Source organism: Arctopsyche grandis, chromosome 2 (genome assembly GCF_051622035.1).
Source record: "Arctopsyche grandis isolate Sample6627 chromosome 2, ASM5162203v2, whole genome shotgun sequence".
NCBI classification, from domain to species: Eukaryota; Metazoa; Arthropoda; class Insecta; order Trichoptera; family Hydropsychidae; genus Arctopsyche; species Arctopsyche grandis.
Genome location: NC_135356.1, coordinates 11,356,206 through 11,380,078, shown reverse-complemented (window position 1 = coordinate 11,380,078; position 23,873 = coordinate 11,356,206). Strand labels below are relative to the sequence as shown.

The 23,873-nt window shown below is 35.7% G+C and overlaps 1 protein-coding gene across 1 annotated transcript; it reads right to left on the bottom strand.

The window, feature by feature from the left end:
* Nucleotides 1–6,128: 6,128 nt before the first annotated feature.
* Nucleotides 6,129–23,167, bottom strand: LOC143922623 (NFX1-type zinc finger-containing protein 1-like). Its single transcript, XM_077445953.1, has 19 exons — nucleotides 23,086–23,167; nucleotides 22,486–22,564; nucleotides 14,889–15,454; nucleotides 14,242–14,645; nucleotides 13,686–13,899; nucleotides 13,422–13,583; nucleotides 12,550–13,080; nucleotides 11,661–11,795; nucleotides 11,401–11,548; nucleotides 9,148–9,231; nucleotides 8,795–9,063; nucleotides 8,568–8,711; nucleotides 8,186–8,360; nucleotides 7,855–7,994; nucleotides 7,700–7,764; nucleotides 7,494–7,620; nucleotides 7,305–7,406; nucleotides 6,995–7,091; nucleotides 6,129–6,836 (listed from the first exon to the last, which is right to left on the bottom strand). Exons 3-19 carry the CDS (start codon nucleotides 15,429–15,431, stop codon nucleotides 6,832–6,834), a joined length of 3,345 nt encoding a protein of 1,114 aa, XP_077302079.1. The 5' UTR covers nucleotides 15,432–15,454; nucleotides 22,486–22,564; nucleotides 23,086–23,167; the 3' UTR covers nucleotides 6,129–6,831.
* Between the last annotated feature and the right edge of the window lie 706 nt (nucleotides 23,168–23,873).

The following is a 23,873-nucleotide window of genomic DNA, read 5'->3' as shown; positions in this document are numbered from 1 at the left end:
GAAGATTTCTCCATTAAAAAAGAAAACTAATATAAACCTTGTATGAACTAAACGTGTTTAAAATTTATCAATCAACTGGGGAACGAACACAAAAATTCAATTTATTGTACAGGCTAACTATTTCAGGTGTTAATTATTTTTTACAGTGTAGCTATTTTTAAAATATTATTTTGCTCGACAAAAATAAAATATTTATAATACGTGCTTTGTGGTTGCGTTTGTTGTTTATATGTATAACATTAATAAAAATAAAGAAATGTATCAAAATATACGCCGAAATTAAATTTGGTTTAAAAAAGTAACACTTTGGCTTTCTAACACACACACACATACATTTAAACATACAAATATTTATCAACAAAAAAAAATCTATTATTTTATTGATGAGCAAACAAAAATCTTTCTGGGATTTCAGAATCACTAATATCCACTACCCTTGTCATGCTTCTCACCCACGTATTCCGTTACCTGTCTTTCCTCATTATGCCAATCACACAGTGTCCCATACTTATTTGAGTGCATTGAAAAATTGTGCATTAATAAATCACGCTGTTCGTGAAGGTGAACCTTTTGGAACATAATAATTGAAAAAAAATCTGATATTCACATTCGAAAACTCTTATTTAGTTTTGCGTCTATTGATAATAAATATATGTATGTGTTTATGCAGGGCTGTAGAGAGAAAATCCGCCCCCCCCCTTGACCCATTTTAGTAAAAAAAAATCTCAAAATATGTAAAAAAAAAGTGATGTGGGTATTTCAATTAATATCGTTGCTAATTAATAAAAATATATTTCATATTAATTTATACTAGCTGTATTACCCGGCTTCGCTCAGTGTTTATAAAATAAACCGCTTAAACATGACTAAGCTAATAGTAAACATTTAATTAAAAAAAAAAAAATTTAAAAATTTAAAAAAAAAATCAAAAAAAAAAATTTAAAAAAAAATAATAAAAAAAAAATAAGAAAAAATAAAAAAAAAATCAAAAAAAAAATCAAAAAAAATAAAAATCAAAATTTTTTTTTGCCTTCTAGGGCTTCGCCCTCGGCGCCCCCCTGAGTCTTTGCCTTCTAGGGCTTCGCCCCTCCACGCCCCCATGAGCAATTGCCGTTTAGGGCTTCGCCCCCATGATCAGTTGCCTTTTAGGGCTTCGCCCCTCCGCGCCCCCATGATTAAATGCCGTCTAGGGCTTCGCCCCCCCTTAGTTAATGCCTTTTAGGGCTTCGCCCCCCGCGCCCCCAAGATTAATTGCCGTTTAGGGCTTCGCCCCCCTTAGTTAATGCCTTTTAGGGCTTCGCCCCTCCGCGCCCCCATGATTCAATGCCGTCTAGGGCTTCGCCCCCCTTAATAAATGCCTATCAGGGCTTCGCCCCTCCGCGCCCCCATGATTAAATGCCATCTAGGGCTTCGCCCCCATGATCAGTTGCCGATAAGGGCTTCGCCCCTCCACGTCCCCATGATTAATTGCCGTCTAGGGCTTCGCCCCCATTATCAGTTGCCTTTTAGGGCTTCGCCCCTCCGCGCCCCCATGATTAAATGCCGTCTAGGGATTCGCCCCCCTTAGTTAATGCCTTTTAGGGCTTCGCCCCTCCACGCCCCCATGATTGAATGCCGTCTAGGGCTTCGCCTCCGTGATCAGTTGCCTTTTGGGGCTTCACCCCTCCGCGTCCCCATGATAAATTGCCGTCTAGGGCTTCGCCCCCCTTAGTTAATGCCTTTTAGGGCTTCGCCCCTCCGCGCATCCATGATTAAATGCCGTCTAGGGCTTCGCCCCAATGATTAAATGCCATCTAGGGCTTCGCCCCCATGATCAGTTGCCGTTTAGGGCTTCGCCCCATGAGGCTGCGCCCCCTTCGGAGCCCCATGGGGCTGCGCCCCATGAGGCTGCGCCCCCTTGCGCCCCCTTCGGGGCTCCATGCGGCTAAGCTCCATAAGGCGGCGCCCCATAAGGCGGCGCCCCATAAGACTGCGCCCCATAAGGCTACGCCCCATAAGGCTACGCCCCATGAGGCTGCACCCCCTGCGCCCCCTTCGGGGCCCCATGGGGCTGTGCCCCATGAGGCTGCGCCCCCTTTGGGGCCCAATGAGGCTGCGCCCCCCTGCGACCCCTTCGGGGCCCCATGGGGCTACGCCCCATGAGGCTGCACCCCCTTCGGGGCACCATGGGGCTGCGCCCCATGAGACTGCGCCACCCTGCGCCCCCTTCGGGGCCCCACGGGGTTGCGCCCCTTGTGGCGCCCCTGGCGGGGCCCCATGAAACTACTCGCCTTGCGCCCCCGCGGGGGTGAATCCATTGAATCGAAAAAAACAAATCGGCGCCCATGGATCGAAAAAAAAAAAATCGAATCACGTGTTCGATGACGTCACCGATCTACGGACGACGACGACGACCAAGGATATTTACATACAAAGTCTCTTTCCAAATTATAGATTAGACTAGCTGTATTACCCGGCTTCGCTCAGTGTTTATAATATAAACCGCTTAAACATGACTAAGCTAATTTAATTAAAAAAAAAAAAAAAAATTTAAAAATTTAAAAAAAAAATCAAAAAAAAAATAAAAAAAAATTTAAAAAAAAAAAAAAAAAATTTTTTTTTTGCCTTCTAGGGCTTCGCCCTCGGCACCCCCCTGAGCCTTTGCGTTCTAGGGCTTCGCCCCTCCACGCCCCATGAACAATTGCCGTTTAGGGCTTCGCCCCCATGATCAGTTGCCTTTTAGGGCTTCGCCCCTCCGCGCCCCCATGATTCAAAGCCGTCTAGGGCTTCGCCCCCCTTAGTTAATGCCTTTTAGGGCTTCGCCCCCCGCGCCCCCAAGATTAATTGCCGTTTAGGGCTTCGCCCCCCTTAGTTAATGCCTTTTAGGGCTTCGCCCCTCCGCACCCCCATGATTAAATGCCGTCTAGGGCTTCACCCCCCCTAGTTAATGCCTTTTAGGGCTTCGCCCCACGCGCCCCCAAGATTAATTGCCGTTTAAGGCTTCGCCCCCCTTAGCTAATGCCTTTTAGGGCTTCGCCCCTCCGCGCCCCCATGATTTACTGCCGTTTAGGGCTTCGCCCCCCTTAACTTATGCCTTTTGGGGCTTCGCCCCTCCGCACCCTCATGATTAAATGCCGTCTAGGGCTTCGCCCCCATGATCAGTTGCCGATAAGGGCTTCGCCCCTCCACGTCCCCATGGTTAAATGCCGTCTAGGGCTTCGCCCCCATGATCAGTTGCCTTTTAGGGCTTCGCCCCTCCACGTCCCCATGGTTAATTGCCGTCTAGGGCTTCGCCCCCATGATCAGTTGCCGATAAGGGCTTCGCCCCTCCACGTCCCCATGGTTAAATGCCGTCTAGGGCTTCGCCCCCATGATCAGTTGCCTTTTAGGGCTTCGCCCCTCCGCGCCCCCATGATTAACTGCCGTTTAGGGCTTCGCCGCCCTTAACTAATGCCTTTTGGGGCTTCGCCCCTCCGCACCCTCATGATTAAATGCCGTCTAGGGCTTCGCCCCCATGATCAGTTGCCGATAAGGGCTTCGCCCCTCCACGTCCCCATGGTTAATTGCCGTCTAGGGCTCCGCCCCCATTATCAGTTGCTTTTTAGGGCTTCGCCCCTCCGCGCCCCCATTATTAAATGCCGTTTAGGGCTTCGCCCCCCTTAGTTAATGCCTTTTAGGGCTTCGCCCCTCCGCACCCTCATGATTAAATGCCGCCTAGGGCTTCGCCCCCCTTAGTTAATGCCTATTAGGGCTTCGCCCCTCCGCGCCCCCATGATTAAATGCCGTCAAGGGCTTCGCCCCCATGATCAGTTGCCGTTTAGGGCTTCGCCTCATAAGGCTGCGCCCCCTTCGGGGCCCCATGCGGCTAAGCTCCATAAGGCGGCGCCCCATAAGGCGGCGCCCCATAAGGCGGCGCCCCATAAGACGGCGCCCCATAAGGTGGCGCCCCATATGGCGGCGCCCCATAAGGCTGCGCCCCATAAGGCGGCGCCCCATGAGGCTGCGCCCCATAAGGCGGCGCCCCATAAGGCAGCGCCCCATAAGGCGGCGCCCCATGAGGCTGCGCCCCCCTGCGCCCCCTTCGGGGCCCCATGGGGCTGCGCCCCATGAGGCTGCGCCCCCTTTGGGGCCCAATGAGGCTGCACCCCCTTCGGGGCCCCATGAGGCTGCGCCCCCTTCGGGGCCGCATGCGGCTAAGCTCCATAAGGCGGCGCCCCATAAGACTGCGCCCCATAAGACAGCGCCCCATAAGGCTACGCCCCATGAGGCTGCGCCCCCCTGCGCCCCCTTCGGGGCCCCATGAGGCTCCGCCCCCCTGCGCCCCCTTCGGGGCCCCATGGGGCTACGCCCCATGAGGCTGTGCCCCCTTGCGCCCCCTTCGGGGCCCCATGTGGCTAAGCTCCATAAGGCGGCGCCCCATAAGGCGGCGCCCCATAAGGCTGCGCCCCTAAGGCTCCGCCCCATGAAGCTACTCGCGAAACGAATAAAACAAATCGGCGCCCATGGATCGAAAAAAAAAAAAAAATCGAATCACGTGTTCGATGACGTCACCGATCTACGGATGACGACGACGACGACCAAGGATATTTACATACATTCAAAGTCTCTTTCCAAATTATAGATTAGATACATAAATACAATATATACAGTGAAACAAATGAAATTAATTAAATACAACAATCTAATCTATAACAACACATAAAATGAAAAATTAAATAATTAAAACTATTATTTATGGAAAAACAGGTACATAGTAGGTAGGTAGGTACATGTATTGAATTTGGGATGATTTTTTCTGTGAGAGCTTTTTAAAATGTCTCTATATTCATTTACATACTTCAGATTGATACATGTTCATTATTGGTTAAAATAATCAACATAGAAAACAGTTGAATAATAAAAATGAATTCGTAAACGACAAATATTATTAATTTAAAGCTAACTTTGATTTGAAATATTCTAAATCCAGTCTACCGTTTGCAATTATACAGCATGTTTAAATAACGTATTTTACTAAAGTCGAATGACAAACGGATACTTTTAACAATTAAAATCGATCATTTATTAGTATATTTCTGTTGAATTATTCTAGGAATAGCACGTGCATCATATTTCCAATTTAAGTTAAAAGTTTCATAGCAAATTTGCAAATAGGTAAATGTTAAAGATTTCATCTTTATTATCGATGTAAAAATGCACTAATCTTGTACTTTTAACTGTCCGCTTGTTACCTGCTTGAATCGGCCAAGGGGAACTGACCATTATGAACACCAGAACAGATCTTTCCCTAAATTTTATTATGCCATAAGTAGGTAATATCCGTTACTGGAAAACAGTTATAACATTTTGCTTAGTGTCCAAAAACCCGTAAGAGTATAAAGGCCAAATAATGCTTTTATACTTTTGCTAAAAATGTACATATTATTTGCCGAGGCCCCGGGTTCCCTTTGAAAGCCGGGCCCGGGTTATTTGCATACCCTTTCCCCCCCCCCCCCTCTCGTTGGCCCTGTATGTATGTATGTTTTGTGTCATTTCCTGAACAACTTAGCTTGCTTGGCAAGTTTGATACCGATGGATCGAGGTGTCTTTTATTTGTATAATAAAAAAATTTAATGCAGATTGTGCTTCAGTTGATATATTTTTATTAAAAATCTATACAATACAAGTAAATTGAAACGATTTTTTTTAACATGTTACAAAAACATTATTTGAAATAAACAATTTCTTATACATACATATATGCGTTTGTTATTTAAAATAAACTTTAACAAAATCATAAACAAAAAAATCTTTACCAAGCGATATCACAATAATTATTACACGACATAATAGTAATGTGTGTCAATATTATAATGAATACTGACGCGCTTCTGTGGAAAAATTTTCATTTCCCTATTCTTAATTTGAGGCCTTAAAAACCAGTTAAAATTGAAGATATGGGAGCAATGGTTCAGAAAAGTTCAAATGTAAAAAGAATTGTACGTACATATGTATGTACGTATATCCACAATGGTCCACTATCAAAGTTTCCTCCCCTTATATTATACATATAAAAAGTATATATACAAGTGTAAATGTAAGTACTATATGTATGTAAGTAATATGATAAAATTTACATATTTTTATTTTATTTTTTATTTTTTATTATTACAAATCAATATACACTCGTCATTGCAGATTTGCTCCAATGCGACGGGTGTACGTTATCGAAATAATGAATACATAAATAATCAGAAATCAGAAATACAGTAATACATATATAATCAAAATATATAGCATATCACAATTAAATTATACACAGGCAGATTTTGTGACAACAGGAATAGATCTAATACCAATTTTCAAGAACCGTTTCAGCAATGATCAGATAAAATTGGCAAACTCTGATAGAGAAACGATCGATTTGGAGTCACAAAACCCCCAAATCTAACCAGCAGATGGCGAAGACTCGAACTTTTGACCTCAGTGGCGCTAAATATATACGCTACCACTAAGCCAAACTGCTGGCTATGTACTATATATGTACAAAATAAAATATGTACTATATATGTACAAAATATAACTTTTGTAACACATCTCATATTATAATTAGATATGAGAATTACATTTCGAAAAAAAATTCCCAATTATAACATATGTATGTATGTATGTATTAATTACTATATCTAAGGTGGTTCAATATAAAACTTAAACATAAAATAAAAATAATGTGTCTATTTCGAAACAGACATTGACAGCCATTGAGACATTCAGTCTTATTTTTATATACATAAATGCACATGCGAATATATAGTATTTGCTGTTTCCGATGTACCCCAATGTACACACGAATTGAACAGCTTAGGCGAGTCATCATACTAAAAACAACACAAAAATTATATATACACATATGTATGTATTGTACATACTACATATGTACATAGTTGCAATAAAATAGTTTTCGGTAAAAAAAATTACAAGATTTTATTAAAGAATTCTAATGATTCTAATACTACATGCTGTAAAGAATACTTACGTGTAAAACGCTGCACACATTTGTAACATTTTCGGTTTTTATCATTTTTATAGCACTCAATGAAAACTGTGTGCCCACAAGGTTTTTCCACTTTAACCTAGATTTGGAAAATGGAAAAAAAACATTGCATATACTCAAAATTATAAAAATACACACATATTTTGATACAAATCATTAAGATGTGTGTTAATATAAGATAAGCCATGGCAAGGAATAAAAATAACTAAGGTGTCTTAGTTAAATTTCCAAATAAATGTGTTCCATATTTATCAATTTTGTCAAATGAGTATATGTATATAGAAAAAAATACCTGTATTGAACATAATTCGCATTTGTGAAAGCACACTCCTGGACAGGGATGAGAAGCCTTACAACTCTTGTTATTTTTGCTACAAATTTTCATGCAGGATGCCTGAAAAGTAATAAACATGAATAAAATAGTTTTTTACTTTTACAAAATTTCAATTTTTTTTTCTATAAAATTTTAAATAATACTGACTTTCTTGGAATCTACATAGCAAGGAACTGATAATGAGTGTCCACATTCAAAAGTCTTCTCCACGATTTTTTCACATTTAGCTCCTCGAAAACATTCAATTTTAAATTTATGTTTTAAATCACACAATCTGTAAATTTTCAAACTGTTTAATTAAACATACAAAGTTATTTTGATCGAAATTCATAAATTGTCATCACAATTCTTACTCTTCATGTGGTTTGATTTTACAAATGCCACTGTAAATATTTTTGAAATCGGCAGATTTGAATATCTAGAATTTCGAAAACAGTTAGTTGCAATTGAAATATAAAAAAAATAAAACACAACTACATAGTACACACATATGTATGTAAATTTATACCTTCGTTTCTGTACCATGATGTTGACAATATAAAGGAAGGAAATTTCCAATGCAACCCTTCATTTCCAATTTGTTTATTATTGAAAACCACAACTCACTATTACTAACGAGCATTCCCGCATTACCCAAAATGAATAAACCTAAAATTACATGATAAGCTATGTGTTAGAAAATACAAACTATATATGTATGTACTTGCAGTTTATTGGATCCTTATATTGATTACCTTATATTGATTGATTTTTTGTGTTATATTTTTTGACCATTGTGGCGCTTTAGGAATTCCTGTTTTGCCACAATGGTCTGTTTAAAATAAATAAATAAATATTACCTTCCTTCGCTCTTGAAAGTGCAACACATAAACGATTAGATGTTTTGAGAAAGCCGATAATATTCTTCGAATTGTTTCTTACAAGACATAAAATAATAATTTTATTCTCCAATCCTTGATATGAATCTACAGATTGGATATCTATATTACGTACTGTTTCCGTGGATGCCCGCAACTAAAAATTAATTTTAATTTTAAAATGTGTGCTCTTTCGAGTATTTATACCAACGAGATTAAGCAACTAAAAGTACAATGTGGTGCATTATTTTGGAATCTATCGCTGAATTTAAATACAAAATGTTGGTCTCGGCGTACACGATTTATACAAATCTACTTTTATAAATACAGAAATGTTTTTAAAAAATAATTAATAAAGCCTTACTTCTTCTAGATACATCACTTGTTTCTTGTACATACTCAAAATTGTGATTTCAGTCGCTTCATATCCCTGTATTATAAGATATTGAGCAAACGATATTGCGAAAGCAGCTTCTTGTTCGTTGTTATAACTCATGAGTAACATATTCTACAACATAAAAACTTTCAATTAACATCAACGATAAAATTAATAGCAAGAGAATTTGCTGTAGAAACGCAAACGCGTATTACCCTTGATTCGGGAAATTTATGATCGAAAAAGTATACATTTTCCGATACACCTTCCACAGCAGGATATTTAAATACACTAAGATCGTTCCTGAGATCTTTGTATATGGACGGAGTGAGTAACGTCGAAATTTCAGGCCTCATTCGATGTTGAGTAACCAGTTGGCAAAAGTTTTCGCCTTTAGCCATTCTTTCAAATAAAGAAACGTCAAAGTTGTAGTCTTTCGCTAGTTTGTAAGAGGCCACTGCTGGCCTTAGTTGCTGCTGGTCGCCTAATTGAATTAACATTGTAATAATAAAAAAATACTAATAAATATTTATATACACATATATGTATAATAAAATATATACTCTACCAATTAAAATGACATGATCACATTTAATATTCAAATTCACGACTACGTGGGATTCTAAGACTTGAGCAGCTTCCTCAATTATCACTAAAAAAATTAATATCAAAATATAAGCTAGATGATAAATCATTAGTTGCAAATAGTCAGAAATTGCAATAGTGATTGAACTAATTGAGTTTAAAACCATGATCTTTTAGGTATATGCAGCACATACTCTAGTAAGAAATTGGAACACAATATATAATAGATAGCATCAAAATTCATAACTCAGAGTGTGAATAAAGAGACAAATACTACCTATGTACAATTGATAGTACCATTTCATTCAAAATAATACAACAAATATAAGTCACACGTGTGCACAGATGAATACAGTGTCCTCTCGATTATCCGGATAAGAAATATATATTTTTTTAATTTGTCCATTTTTGATATTCAAAACATTTCTGTTGCAACATATGAATCAAATGCAAATAGCAAAAGCGTTCATTTTAGAGGATTGGTTGTCAGTGGAATTTTTTCGTTATATATGTATGTATTTTCAGTTAATTCTTTACTTACTTTTTGCATTAAATTGTAAATTTGTAAAGAGAAATTTTTTTATAAAGTAAAGGGTTGCCAAAGAAAACAGTATTGTTAATAGATAATGCTCCTTAATCCGAATGAAACTATATTAAAAAAAAAGACAATTTTTACAGACTAATGTTACAAGTCTAATTTAACTCATGGATCAAGGTGTCAAGTCTTATCATGATGATGATCAATTTCTGGAAAAATATGTTTCTTGAATGCTATATATGGAATAGCAAAATCTTGGTCAGAAGCAAAACCAATTAGGGCGAAAACACAGCACGGAACTTGGCACGTCGACAAGTTCTCCTACATTTCTTCAAATATGGGATTAAGCAAGGATTTTGGGACGATGTGTGCTGGGCATTCCATGAATATGTGCAAGTCACGACCCATTTTTTTCGCATGTTTAAAAGTATCTAAAAAAACCCATGTGCCACGTTCTTCCCTGTGTGATTTCGCCCTAATCCTAATTCGAACATAAAGAAAGATTCTTCGTAATAGATTTATCGGACAGAAAAATCTTGGTCGAAAGTTAAACCAATAACACTGGTTCGATCGTCGAGATAGATTAGTCCTAATAAATTTAACGGCTTTTGAAGAGAGCGAGGCAAGTGATATATTTGAAATACATATGTACATAAATTAATGGAAAATAAAAAATGCTTTGGAAATATTATTTGGGAAAACATCGAGGAAGTAGTTTGAACACGATTCAAATGATCTGACTTTTCTATGCAAGAGTGGTGCGGATATTTTTTCTATTCTGAATACCAATGGAAACGATATAAAAAAATCAATTTAAATTGATAATAAAAAATTGATATTCGGATTATACGTGTTTTTCAACTATCCGATTCCATACTCCCCAGCATTTGACTGGATAATCGAGAGTACTGTATATGTAAATATCTATATCTATCACACAAATAAAAATAAATATGTAAATATACACTTCCTTTAAAAAAAAGTTCGCAAGCATAATAACAAAATACAAAAAAAAATCACATAAAAAAACGCCATCGCAAAAACATTGCTAACAGTATAGTCCAACAGTATTCAAATTCTGGCCAAAACAAGAAAATCTTATTTGACTTTAGTATTAATACATATATCATGCAAAATGTGGCTGTGGCAAGATTTGGATGTGTTGGTAGAATTTGATGACAGTTACATATGGCGTCGGTTTTGTACAAAATGCACAACTAGAAGCAGAAAATAAAATTACATATGTATATTTTTCAATGCATTCAGGAGGAAGTGGTTTTAAATTTAAAATGATATCATTAGCACACGAAAGCATGTTTGATTTTCAATTCAAATCGAGTTGAATATATATGTGTGAATAACTAGATTCACAAAAGAAAACGTGGCAGAAATGACATTGAGATAAGTCTGCTTCTGGAAATTTGATATTTATAGTTTTCAAATATATGCACATACATACATATACAAATATTGAAATATTCTGATAGAGGTACGTATTTTTATAAGCTTTTTAGTTTCTATTTTTACACACATATACAAACATATGTATTTTACACAAATGCAAAATACGTGTCACAAAATAGGATGACAAGCAGATGGATTGGATGGAGGTCGCTTGAGATAGCGAGGAAAAACAAGGTTTCCATTTAGTAGTGAAAGGTAGGATATGTTAAATATGTATATAATAATCCATTGAACCTATTTTCGGCTGTAATGTGTCAAATAAAGATTTCTTCATAGCAGCTGCAGTAGTTGTAATTCCAACTACGTCTGCTTTTCTTAATATTTCGATGTCAGTATCCGATCGAAAATTTTCATAATCTAATAATACGCATTTATGCTCTTGCTAAAATCAAAATGTATATGTATGTAATTTTTTTTCATATATAATATGACGTGTGTATGTATGAATATTTATGTGTAATGGAACTATTTACATGTAAAAAAAGAGTACATACATATAATAATTCCATCAATTTGTGCAACAATTCTTTTAATTCATTTAATTTAGGATTCCTTTGATTGTAATCAAAGGATTCAAGAAATTTCGCAACTTCCTGCATGGCCTCTTTTGTCTGCATTTCAAAAAGATTCTAAAATTTAATAATATTTTCAATACCTTTTCACATTCTCGAGTATAAAAGGGGGGCTACCAAAAAAGAACAGAGATTAAAAGTTTTAAATTTTAACAAACAGGTAACTGGTCGCTACAATCTGAACCAAACTACACAATGTGCAAAATTTTTTAATTAAAAAAAGCATTATTATCACCGTCTCTATTGGCTTAATATCGCACCTTATGTCTTTATCCTGTTTCCTCGGATGAAAAACGCTTTAAAATTGTGAAATTTTAACAGAAAACAACGAAAGAATAAAACAATGGAACGTTATAGGCAGTGGTGTCACCCTAATGGTTTCCATGAGTTTCCGGAAACCCGTTGTTAAAAATTAAAAGTTACCGGACGCCTGCTATTTAATCTAAAAATTCATATAATTTTTGTCATAAATTATACAAATCTTGAAAATTTAATGAACTTTCATGTAATAAAATGTATATACATACATATATGTATTTTCAAAATAATTTTATTGAAAAAAAATTTGGAAACCCGTTGTTCCAAAATTGGGGCGCACCACTGGTTATAGAATTCCAGAGCTGTTAGAAGTGAAATAACCGATAAGACAAAGATATCGATACAAGCCTCCTGAAAGTAATGATGAAACTGTGTCATTGAACATTTTTAAAACTAAAATCCCAGTTTTTTTTAGTACCCTTTCTCATATTACATACGTATTTCAAGATCAGTTTTTATAAAATAATCAATAAAGTTGAAAAAAAATAATCACCGTTTTAACCTTAAATGATTTTGGTAACTTTTTTAATTCAGTAATATCTCCTTGCCCTTTAACAATCAAAATCGCACAACTTACTTTCTCGATTAAAGATAAAATGTAATGAATTTCATTAGAATATTCATTTTTGATGCGTTGTCTTCGTATGTTTTTATCATTATTCAATTCCTCCACTTTGGATTGGCTACCAATTCTTATCACTTCTGAAGTGATTTTCAAAATTCCAGTAAGGAATTGATCCAAGGCAAAATTCGAACATGCGAGAACTAAAATTGGTCTTTCGGACTCCGTTATATTACTCAATATAGCCTGTACTATTTTAAGAGCTATATATGTCTTCCCAGTTCCTGGCGGACCTTGTATTGTTACACATTTTCTCGATAAAGCTGTTTTATAAGCTTCATATTGAAATTTATCTAACCCTATAGACTCGGCCTTTGGCCATCCAACATTATTTTTCATATCGACAATATTTGATCCGATTTTGTAATAACTTTTCACATAAGCAGGTAGTTCGCTAGTAACCTATAAATAAAAGCAAAATTAAGTACTAATAAATTTTCATTCTACATTTTATAGATGGCTAATTATCGCGATTGTGTATAATATTAAATTAACATCAATTATATTTTATTTATTTTATGAAAAAAAATCGTATTAAATTATAACTATATAATTATATAATAGCAATAGTTTTTAGCCTTTTTTATATCTGGAAACTTCTTGAAAAATAAGGAAAACTTTTTCACAGACAACCCACACATAAAAACAAATAAATAAGGACCTTTGTTACGCACTGCATCCAAATCAATTTGGCATTTTTTAAATACTTAAATACGCTACGTAAAACGCTCACATGTCTTTACCAGTGATTTCAATATCCAATTTTGCATCGGTAGTTCCTCGGTGTTTTTTAATGAACTTAGAATTGAAAAATAAAACGCGTAAAAAGCGTTGCTTTCGAACATCACATAGTTGTCTTTGAATAATTCCGTGGTAAATGTTACATCTTCAAAATTCACTAAAATCTTAAAATAAAGAATAAATTAAAAAATTAACATCAATTATCACTAATTAAAAGATTGTAAACGCGTGAGTTAGGTAAGCACCAGAATAAAGATTTAACTCACTGTGCTTTCCCTTAAATATCTGTCTGAATCCATAACTGTGCCGAAAAACCATGACTTAAAATTGTCCTTTGAAAATAACAAAAGCGATCCAGATTTGAAATTCGCACTTGAATCGTCGAATTGAATTCTGTTTCTTCTTTTATCTATGTACACTAATATCCCAACACGGATATTTGAAGATTTATAATACTTCAATTTGGTGCAATGATAAAACCTGAAAAAACGAAAATAAAATCAAAAGCACATCAATTTATTACATATATGTACATAAAGCATATAGATATATTTTTAGAACGCCTGGTATGGATTTAAATATACCAACACCAATATTTAAAGACATTTAACGCTTCAATTTTGTGCCATGATAAAACCTGATAAAACAAGTATAAATTCAAAAACACTTTATTATACAATATATGTAACATATAGGGATATTTTAAGAACGTCTGGCATAGATTTTAATATATATGTACATAAATACATATATATGGAATAACATTAGGTATATATTGTATGTTGTATCAGTCAATAAATAACAAGTAGGAAATTATATTACCTTCCACCTTCATGTACTCTATTGGGGTTTCCCCTAAAACTTTGTATAGCAGTTCTAACTGTTCTCATATAATCTTCTTTCAATAACCTAAACTGAATGTCCAAATAGTGATCTACACTATAGTATTCCCCGTCAACAATGTTTTTGCGCAAAAATACCGCCTTTTTTGATGTTATCTCTTCCACAACCGGTTTTATTGATAATTCGCGAAAATTATTAGGTGGCTCTTTATTAATATTTTTTTTTTTGTTTTTTGTTTTCACATTAGAAAGTGTAACTTTCTTATCAGGTATCACATCAGCAACTTTAGTTTTAATGTTTGTCTTCACATCAGAAAGTGCAACTTTTTTATCAGCTATCACATCAGTAACTTTAATTTTCTTATTAGACTCAATATTTTCAATCTAAAAATTTTAAAAATACCTTTGAATAGACATTTTAATGCAAACATTGTTTAATAATTTCAATACTCTATAATGAATCCTAGTTAGTTGTTTACTATAATATTTGTCTTAGCAACTAGCAGACATCCTGACGTCATCCCCCAACCAAAATTATTCGAAAATAGTGTATTTAACAATTAAGGGTTGCCAATAACTAAATATATGCAACTATAATAACAGTAAAAGCTTTATAAGAATACATACCGGAGACGCTTCAGGATCAATATCTTCAATGTTATTGAAATGTTGTTGAATGTTTTTTATAGATTCAAATAGTGCATTATAATCGAAACAATCTCGTTTTTCTTTTAGACGTTGCAATGACAATATCATAATCTTCAACAATTCATCCATGGATTTAAAATTATAAATTCGCATAACAGCTATGTAGTGTTCACAGTATTTCAAAATGCTGGTCCAAAATCTATCAAATCTTGTCCAAAATATTGAATTTTCTTGGAACCCCTCATAAGGCACACATAACAAAAACTTTTTCAAAGTATTTTCAAAAACAGAGTTGCTTTCAATTTTAAAATATATTAAAATCTTTTCAATTGAATAATCGTCACACATTTTGGCGACGCATTCTACGAACAGCACAAGATGGTCAGATTTCATACTACAATATTCTAACGTGTTTTCAAACTTATTCATATCACCCATGAAACGTAAATATATATCAGCACTATTAAGATTAACTAAATTGAGCAGTTCGTTTATTTCAAACATATCCTTCTTCGAACCCATCTTCACATAGACTGAAGAAATATCTGAAATGAAAATAAAAAAAAATCATAAAATAATTTTATGTTACAGTGAAATTGTTATTGTAAGTGAAACGATCAATTCACTGATTCGGGTAGTGAGTACGGATGTAACAATAGAATTACAAATTCACTTCTCAATGTCAGTCAGTAAATTATTCGATACGAACCCGCTCTCACCATAAACACATTTGCTTATCATCACCGATCTTCTCAATATTCTTGATAACCAACAACCCGAATCTACTCTTATTACTAAAGCCCGGACCCAGAAGGTGCCGCGTATTGTTCAAATGTTGTAAATGCATTGTTAAAGGTTTTCCGAACCTTTTTTACAAAGGATTTACAACAATGGAACAATGAGCGGCCTCTTGGCTATCCTACCTCTACTTATTACAACAAAGCTTGTTTATCATCATCACTAGCCTCTAGATCAGTGGTTCTTAACCGGGGGTGCGAGAAGGCATATCAGGGGGTGCGGGAGGCGTTTCTGACAATATAAATTTAGTTTTTTGATATTTGAAAACTATTTTAATATTCGATGACATCGGCCAATTTTTTTCGTGGCGAAAGCGCTTTGGTAGCTATAACTAAAATAATATAATTTATGGCAGGATATCGCGTCAAGCTCTCTCCTCATTTCTTGCAAATAATAACGACAGTTTTCTCAGAATATGTCCACCGACGTCTCCACTGGTATACTGTTTACAATCGTTTTTGCGACAGTAGCAAATAGCAAAAAACTTCTCAAGACTAACATGTGTACACAAACGAAAGTTGGATTGCAAACTTTATCTACCATTTTAAACCAGAAACAAATACATACTTAATTGTTCAGTGATTAAAGCCCGAATAGGATATAATGATCACACAAACGTAAGAATTTTTCTCGCAAAACTTTGAAGTACATATTATTATTATTTTATACGTTCTTTCTAATTATTATTTATTAATTATTATTTGACCGAAGTCAAAAAAACGCCAGTGGAAAGACGATTATGTTGGTTATGGATTCACTTGTACAACAGAAAAAGATGGTACACAACGACCTCAATGCATCCTATGTATGTTCCAAGATGTTTTCAAACTCCAATCTTAAACCATCAAAGTTGTTAGAACATTTCACTAATGTGCATGGTGGTGAAGGTGCAGGTCATAGTATGAACACCTTAAAGTCAAAGAAGGCTTGATTTGATGCCAATGGTACAATCACAAAATTATGTGGCGCAACAATTCAAAAGCCCTTGTTAAAAGTGTCCTATCAAGTGGCATATCTGTGTGCTAAAGACAAAAAGCTTGCAAAAGGGGGTGTGTGTTTATTGAACCATAAAGCATTCTATAAATAATCTTAATTAGGTTGGTATTCCATTCATTCAACTTAAAAATTATAATTTCACTAATAGTGATAATAGAATGTGTACTTTCTGTACTGAAAATATAACTATACCCAGTGAATGTGTATAGTTATTAGTTATACAAACATCAATTCACTTTCACATTAGTGTAATTATAATTTCACTGTAACATACATACATACAATATACATATTTATTGTAAAATAGGATTTATTATTAAAATAAAATCGTAAAAAATAATAAAAAAAAATTTTTGAACTGCCACCAGTTGATCAAAGCTTGTGAAAATCGTAAAAATAAGGTCCAGTTTATTGGCTTAATTTTTTCAATGATCTACGGCATAATATAACATGGAAAAACTTTAGATAGGATGTTTCTTTACGTTGCGTTGTTAAGGCAACAAAAAAAAAAATTAAATCGTTTAATATAATATTAGTTTCAAATAAATAATGTCTGCTATCGATTTTAAAAACACGGTTATCAATTTTGTTCAATGAAAATGAAAAAAAAAAAAAATTTCCAAGCCACTCACCGAAAAACGAAGCATTATTCAGTAAACATCTAAAATAAAATATAATCAATTTTAATTGCGTCATGATTGGAAGCTGGTAATTGTACACGACCACCCCGAGAAGCCACGAAAACCCAAAAATAATAAACCCAAATTTTTCCCGTTTCATCGGGAAAACAAGCCGTGCATACATATACATATGTATGTGTCTGACCTTTACCCACCATTCCCGGCATCGGCTCTTAGAAACGCGGGAAAAAGTCTATATTATCAAGGTTAAAAAAATCATTGTTGAATCACTTATACGAGAACAATGTTTAAGCTTTTTAAAACTTAAATATACCCAATGTCGTTACACACTGACCACTTGGAAATCCATTCATAGATTCATGAGTTGGTGACATCCGTTTTTTTTATTGCGAATGGAACATCTATATGTACATAATAAAAATAAATAAACATGGCATATTCATCACTGTCAGAATCGTAACTACCAATATAATGTGAGGTATTCTAGTACGTACTCTGATACCTCATACATATGTAGACCTTTACCCGCCATTCCCGGCATTGGTCCTTAGAAAGGCGGGAAAAAGGTCATTACGACAAGGACAGGCGGGAAAAAAGTCATCAAGGTTAAATAAATCATAAAACGATGTTTAAACTTTTTAAAACTTAAATATACCTAGTAATATATCACCAACAGACCGTGAATGAATTATCTTCAAAGATATTGAGTCCCACTTTCGTAACACACTGACCACGAGCGACAACGACTGACTCATTGCAAAGATATAATTCTACTCAAAAGTTTGCTCGGTACACAGTGGCGGACTGGCCATACAAGCGAACTTGCCCGATGGCAAGTGGGCCCCACTATCTGTTAGAAAATGTGGGCCCTCAGTAAAATTAAATAACTTTTTAACTATTTCACGTGTGTAAAAATTTACAGGATATTGCACTTTGGGACCTAAAGTTTGGGTATTTCAACAAAACAAATTTCTTACGATATACACAAACAACTAATACCTGCTTTAACATCCCAAGGATCGGTTAACTTTTTTTATTAGGCTCGAAATGTAAGTTTCAAAATTTGAGTAGGCCCTTTTGCCGGGCCCATTTCCAACCTCAAGATTATGTATACACCAATACCTACATATGTGACAACTACCTACTGAAATAAAAATGGGAATAAACAAATTTCCGTGAATAATATAAACTGAATTGTTTAAAACAATTTTGATAGGACGATTCATCATCAACCAGCGATTTAAATTTACTTCATACTTTCAAAATAGCATTTGATTATACTTAAATACACAATTTTAAACAGTTTCCGAATATAAAATCTATTCCTAATCCAAACACATCCATGTATATAGAAATATAGGATAGGGGCCACCTCCCCAAAATCCTGATTTTCGATTAACATTAATTGAAAATATTATGCATTGTTATCAGGGACGTCATTTGGGGGGGGGCATAGGCGGGCACTCGCCCCGCCCCCCCTAAATTAAGGAATATTATGAATTTAGAAAATATTATGAATTTAATGATAAATGAGATACTATGGATATATGAATGCTACGTTTATTTCTTATCTATGTTACTTTTGGGTAACGAATAAGATTTTATTATTTCGAAGCAAGTATATTTTGGTTTTTAAGTGTTTAAGCCTTGGGTAAAATTCTTAGAAATTGTTCATCCTATGGAGCGAATCGTTAGAAAGGTCCCCTTGTAACGTTTATTTTTCCGACAGTTCGTATATTTTTTTATTTTCAGGAAAGGTTTTAAATTAATATTTTACTGAATCGGTTCAATCACAAATGATTTATTTTCTCGTATTTTTATTTTATTTGCAGACGTATTCTCTTACAAAACAACGAGTGAGATGGATTTAAACTTCATGTGTAACGAATTCGGTCCAAAAAAAGTTTTAGCTATTTAATAAATTTGCTTTCTGACCAAAACCTTATCAAATTTAGTACATAAAGAACACAAACTCGATACGTTCAGTAGTGTGGAAAAAATCACAACATTTTTGACTTGTCAAATAGGAAAAATTCCGACTTCCAGTTTATCAAACTTGTTAATTTTTTTCAGTAACAATCCGGTTGATAGCACCTGGCTCGATATTCGATAATCTAACATTATTAATGTTATATTTTGTTTTTAGATCTTTTTGTTTTATCGGCCGGATCTTCTTTCGTAGAGTTGTCATTGAAACTTTTATACGTGCGAATCTTATGTCATGATTACAGTACGGACCCAAAGCGCGCCACTCATTGTTCAATTGTTGTAAATGCTTTGTAAAAAAGGTTCGGCAAACCGTTAACAATGCATTTACAACATTTGAACAAAGAACGGCGCGCTCTGGTTCCGGGCTTTAGTCATGATTAGTCTTCGGAGCGCCTATCTCTGGTCACGATACAATGTTTTCCACACTACTGAACGTATCGAGCTGGAAATTTACGTTTGTTAAGTTTTTGTTTAGAATTCAAAAACCGGAAAGTATATTTTTTTTATAACGAAATACAAATACATAGACAAAGTCACGGGTAGGTCACATTCGAATTTTACTTTATTTCTATTTTGTATGTATTGAATATATTTATGTAAATACATATAAGAATAAATAAACATGCAACATTCGTCACTGCCAAAATGTTTTCTACAAAAATCATGTGACGTGTGTGAGTACATACATATAGACCAGGGGTAGCCAAAGCATCGACCGCGTAGCCATTCCTAGGCACCGCCTGTCAGATGCTCCAAAAATATAATTAATTTGTTCGGTTTTATAAGATACAGTACAATTTTTTCGGGTGACCGTGAAAAAGTCGAAAATGTTCGTTTACCATGCATACATATGAAAAACGGTTAGTATATGCATACATATATCAGTGGCGTGCGATAAAACTCTCTCTCCCCCCGTCGTACATCCTCACTTAATATTCGCGAGCAGGATACAACAAGAAAAAGAGGAACAGGCTTTTCCTCCCGTATCCTGCGCGCGCACATTAAACAAGGCTGTATGACAAAAAGAGAGATAATTTCACCGCATGCCATTGATACATTATATATTATATATACATCGTACCGTTTACCATGCACCCTTTTTTTTTGATCTTTCGACTTTGGATCTTTGCCTTCCGATATTTGCTTTTTCGACCTTTTCACTTACGGTGCCGTAAGGTAGACCCAATTTTTTCAGTGGTAAATTTACAAAAGTGTATCCATTTTGTTTCCCTTTCATAAAAATAACTTCATTATAGTTTTGTCCATCCCCCATAAAAAAATGCTTGAAGTTTTGTGCTCTAAGATATTGAAATTCAGACGATGTAATGAATTTCGCATTAAAAATAGTTAATTCAATTCGTAGAAACAGTTTGCAAAGACGAAAATTCAGAGCATTACTAGAACAATGCGAATCTGAACTTGTGGAATAACTATTGCACACTGATGTAAGGTGGCCGAACCGCGCTAAGTTTTTAACCGCTTAGCCGCCCAGCCGACGCGCTGGGCGTACGATAGATACGGCTGTTTGCGCCTTAAGGCGCTTTGGGCGTTCATTCGGTTAAAGATTCTTGGGTCTTTTTACCTGAAATAGAGAAGTTTATGACTAGAGACCGGAATCTGAAGGGGCTATTTATTGTTCAAAGATTGTAAATGCATTGTTTAAGGTTTGCCGAACCTTTTTTACAAAGGATTTACAACAATGGAACAATAGGCGGCGCGTTTCCGGCCCCTTCAGATTCCGACCTCTATTTATGACAACAGCCAAAACATCATAACCTCAATTGGAAGATGATAAGTTGGTGCATGATCTTGCTTTTCTCTCTAACATTACAACTAAAGAACAAAACATTGATTGACATGGTTAGCGTCGTGAATACACTCAAGGAGAAACTTTTTCTCCTAGAAGCGCAATTGAGGAGAGGGGATATAAAAACACTTTTTGTAAATATGGACGCCTAGTCTAAAGATAGAAACTCATCTGAATATGATCAATATGCTGATAAGATAACTCTGTTACGAAATGAGTTTATTAGAAAATTTAAAGATACACATTTAAAAAATAAAGCATTTAATATTATTCGTGTCATTCTCATTCAATAATGAAATACATACAGATATATAAAAAGAAATATCAATAAAATTGAAATCATTTTGGATGTGGACCAAATACTGATTGAGGACGAAATCCTTCATCATTAATTGCTATTATTGAAATAACTTGATATTGAATTGGTATTGGTATTATTTTTGCTTATTTTCAATTTAAACTTATTTTTTTGCCTTTGAATTACTACTTTGGTGTTAGTAGACCGCCGCCAATAATTTCAAAAGTAGGTCGCCCTTAGTGGTTTAAAGATTGACGATAATATTTATTTATTTTATTCTAAACAGACCATTGTGGCATAACAGGAATTCCTTAAGCGCCACAATGGTCAAAAAATATAACACAAAAAAAAACAAAATAACAATTGAACATAAATTAATACATAACGAAAATAATATACTCATCAATAATACATAAAAAAAATACATTAGACTATACATTGGTATATATTATAAATACATTGGTCTATATTATAAATAATATAGACCAGTGATGGCTAGACTGCGGATAGACACCGTGCTTTTTCCCGGAATCGGGGCGGCTTAGCTCTATTTACAAAGCTAGAGTACAAAAAAAAGGTTGGACGAACCTTTTACAACAATTGAACAATACACGGTGCGCTGTCTATCCAGCCACTAGTGATGGCTAAAGGGCGGATAGAGAGCGTGCTTTTTCCAGGAATCACGGCATTTTGGGTCTATTCACAAAGCCAGAGTGCAATAAAAAAAGGTTCGGCGAACCTTTAACAAAGGTTCATCATAAAAATGAACAATGCACAACGAACAATAAACAAAGAACGGCACGCTTCCGGTCCGACCTCTAGTGATGGCCTATCAGTGATGGCTGGGCCATCACTGATAGGCGATGGTCAGCTAGCTTTGTAGTTAGCCCTGTTTCCTAGAAAATACATCCCAAAACGACCTCTTTCCTGGAAAAAGCACACTCCACCGCCTAAAACTAGTGATGGTGAACCTATGACCCGTGGGTCAGACACTGACCCAATAAGTTTTAATAAATAATACATTTAAAGAAATGGATATTAACTTACAGCAAATTGTTTCTGTAACAGACGGTGCTTCCAATGTGGTGAGAAAAAGATATTGGTTTTATTCAGCAGCTGAAGCAAACTATTAGACATTCATCGATTGAATTTCATCGTATAATACATCAGCAAGTTTCATAAAAGTTGTAATAAAAGCCATCAACTTCATAAATTCAAGAGGTCTTAATATTTTTTTTTGAAGTTGACATTCATTTTTGCTCTTTACTTGTAAAAGTATAATAAAATAAAAAATGAAAACACAATCCCTTTTGGGGGATCAACTGTTAAACTGTTAATCTGTTAACAAATCATTGGATTTCCAAATTTATAAGTATTCTTTTAACCCCCCCACCCCCTTCAAATGACTTGACTGACTTAGTGACCCACGGGCTAGTTCTAAAAAAAATAATTAATGAAATTTGACTCTTTGACTTTGTGATATAGACCTTTTTCATATATCAGCGAATTTCCCGCATTTTTATCGGTACTATCGGGTTTAAGATATTCATAGTAGAGCAATGTTTAAACTTTTTAAAAGTTAATTATATCCGGTTAATTGCCAACAGAACGTGAGCAAATTACCTTCAACATCGCCAAAACACTTACAATTACATTGAGTTCCACTTTCGTAACACACCAACCGGTTCACTGACGACACACGACTGACTCATTGCAGAATGATAATTCCGCTCGCATCGGTCCATACCCCCCCCCCCCCCCCGATTTCGGAAATTGACGTAAATAGCCGAAGGCGGCCGAGATAGTCGGGGACGGCGAGGGGGGAGAAGAAAAGGGGACGATCAACGAACAAAACACTGAAACACTCATTGTTGGTCTTAACGATGTCATATGTCGTGCTTCCCAAAGCAATGTGTACGTCGTACACTAATTACTTTCTCCGATATGCATTGCGCATCTTCGCATATATTCGCTATTGACCAACAATGTTTGCAATTTACTCTTGCGCTACTATGTAAAGACTTACTGAAAACTTACGACGTATGGGGGTGGAGGGGTGAAAAGGTTGTCGGCGAGTAAAGGGAGGCTTGCGTAGGCGCAAGGTGATGACTGTAGAGCCCGGATAACCAAGGTGCCGTTTATTGTTCAAATGTTGTAAATGCATTGTTAAAGGTTTGCCGAACCTTTTTTACAAAGCATTTACAACAATGAGCGGCACCTTGGCTATCCGTACTCTAGTGATGAGGCGAAGGGTGAAGGGTGTAGGTGTGGATGACCGTAAAATATGTAAATATGATTCGTTATACGTATGTTTACTTTACAAGAGTAATATAATTAGCGAAGTGAAATATAAAAGAGACTTGTAAAAAAATGGACGCTTCCAAGGCTTCCGTCGGCAATTATGTCTGCCGGTCCCTAGTTATAATCGGGATCGG

Bases quoted from the DNA above. Each gene is read 5' to 3' on its own strand.
- LOC143922623 (XM_077445953.1), bottom strand. From the start codon at position 15,431: ATGGGTTCGAAGAAGGATATGTTTGAAATAAACGAACTGCTCAATTTA. The intron at 13,584-13,685 runs GTGAGTTAAATC...CTTTATTTTAAG, and splicing joins GATATTTAAGGGAAAGCACA to ATTTTAGTGAATTTTGAAGA. The intron at 9,232-11,400 runs GTTCAATGGATT...TAATTTTTTTAG, and splicing joins CACATTACAGCCGAAAATAG to TGATAATTGAGGAAGCTGCT.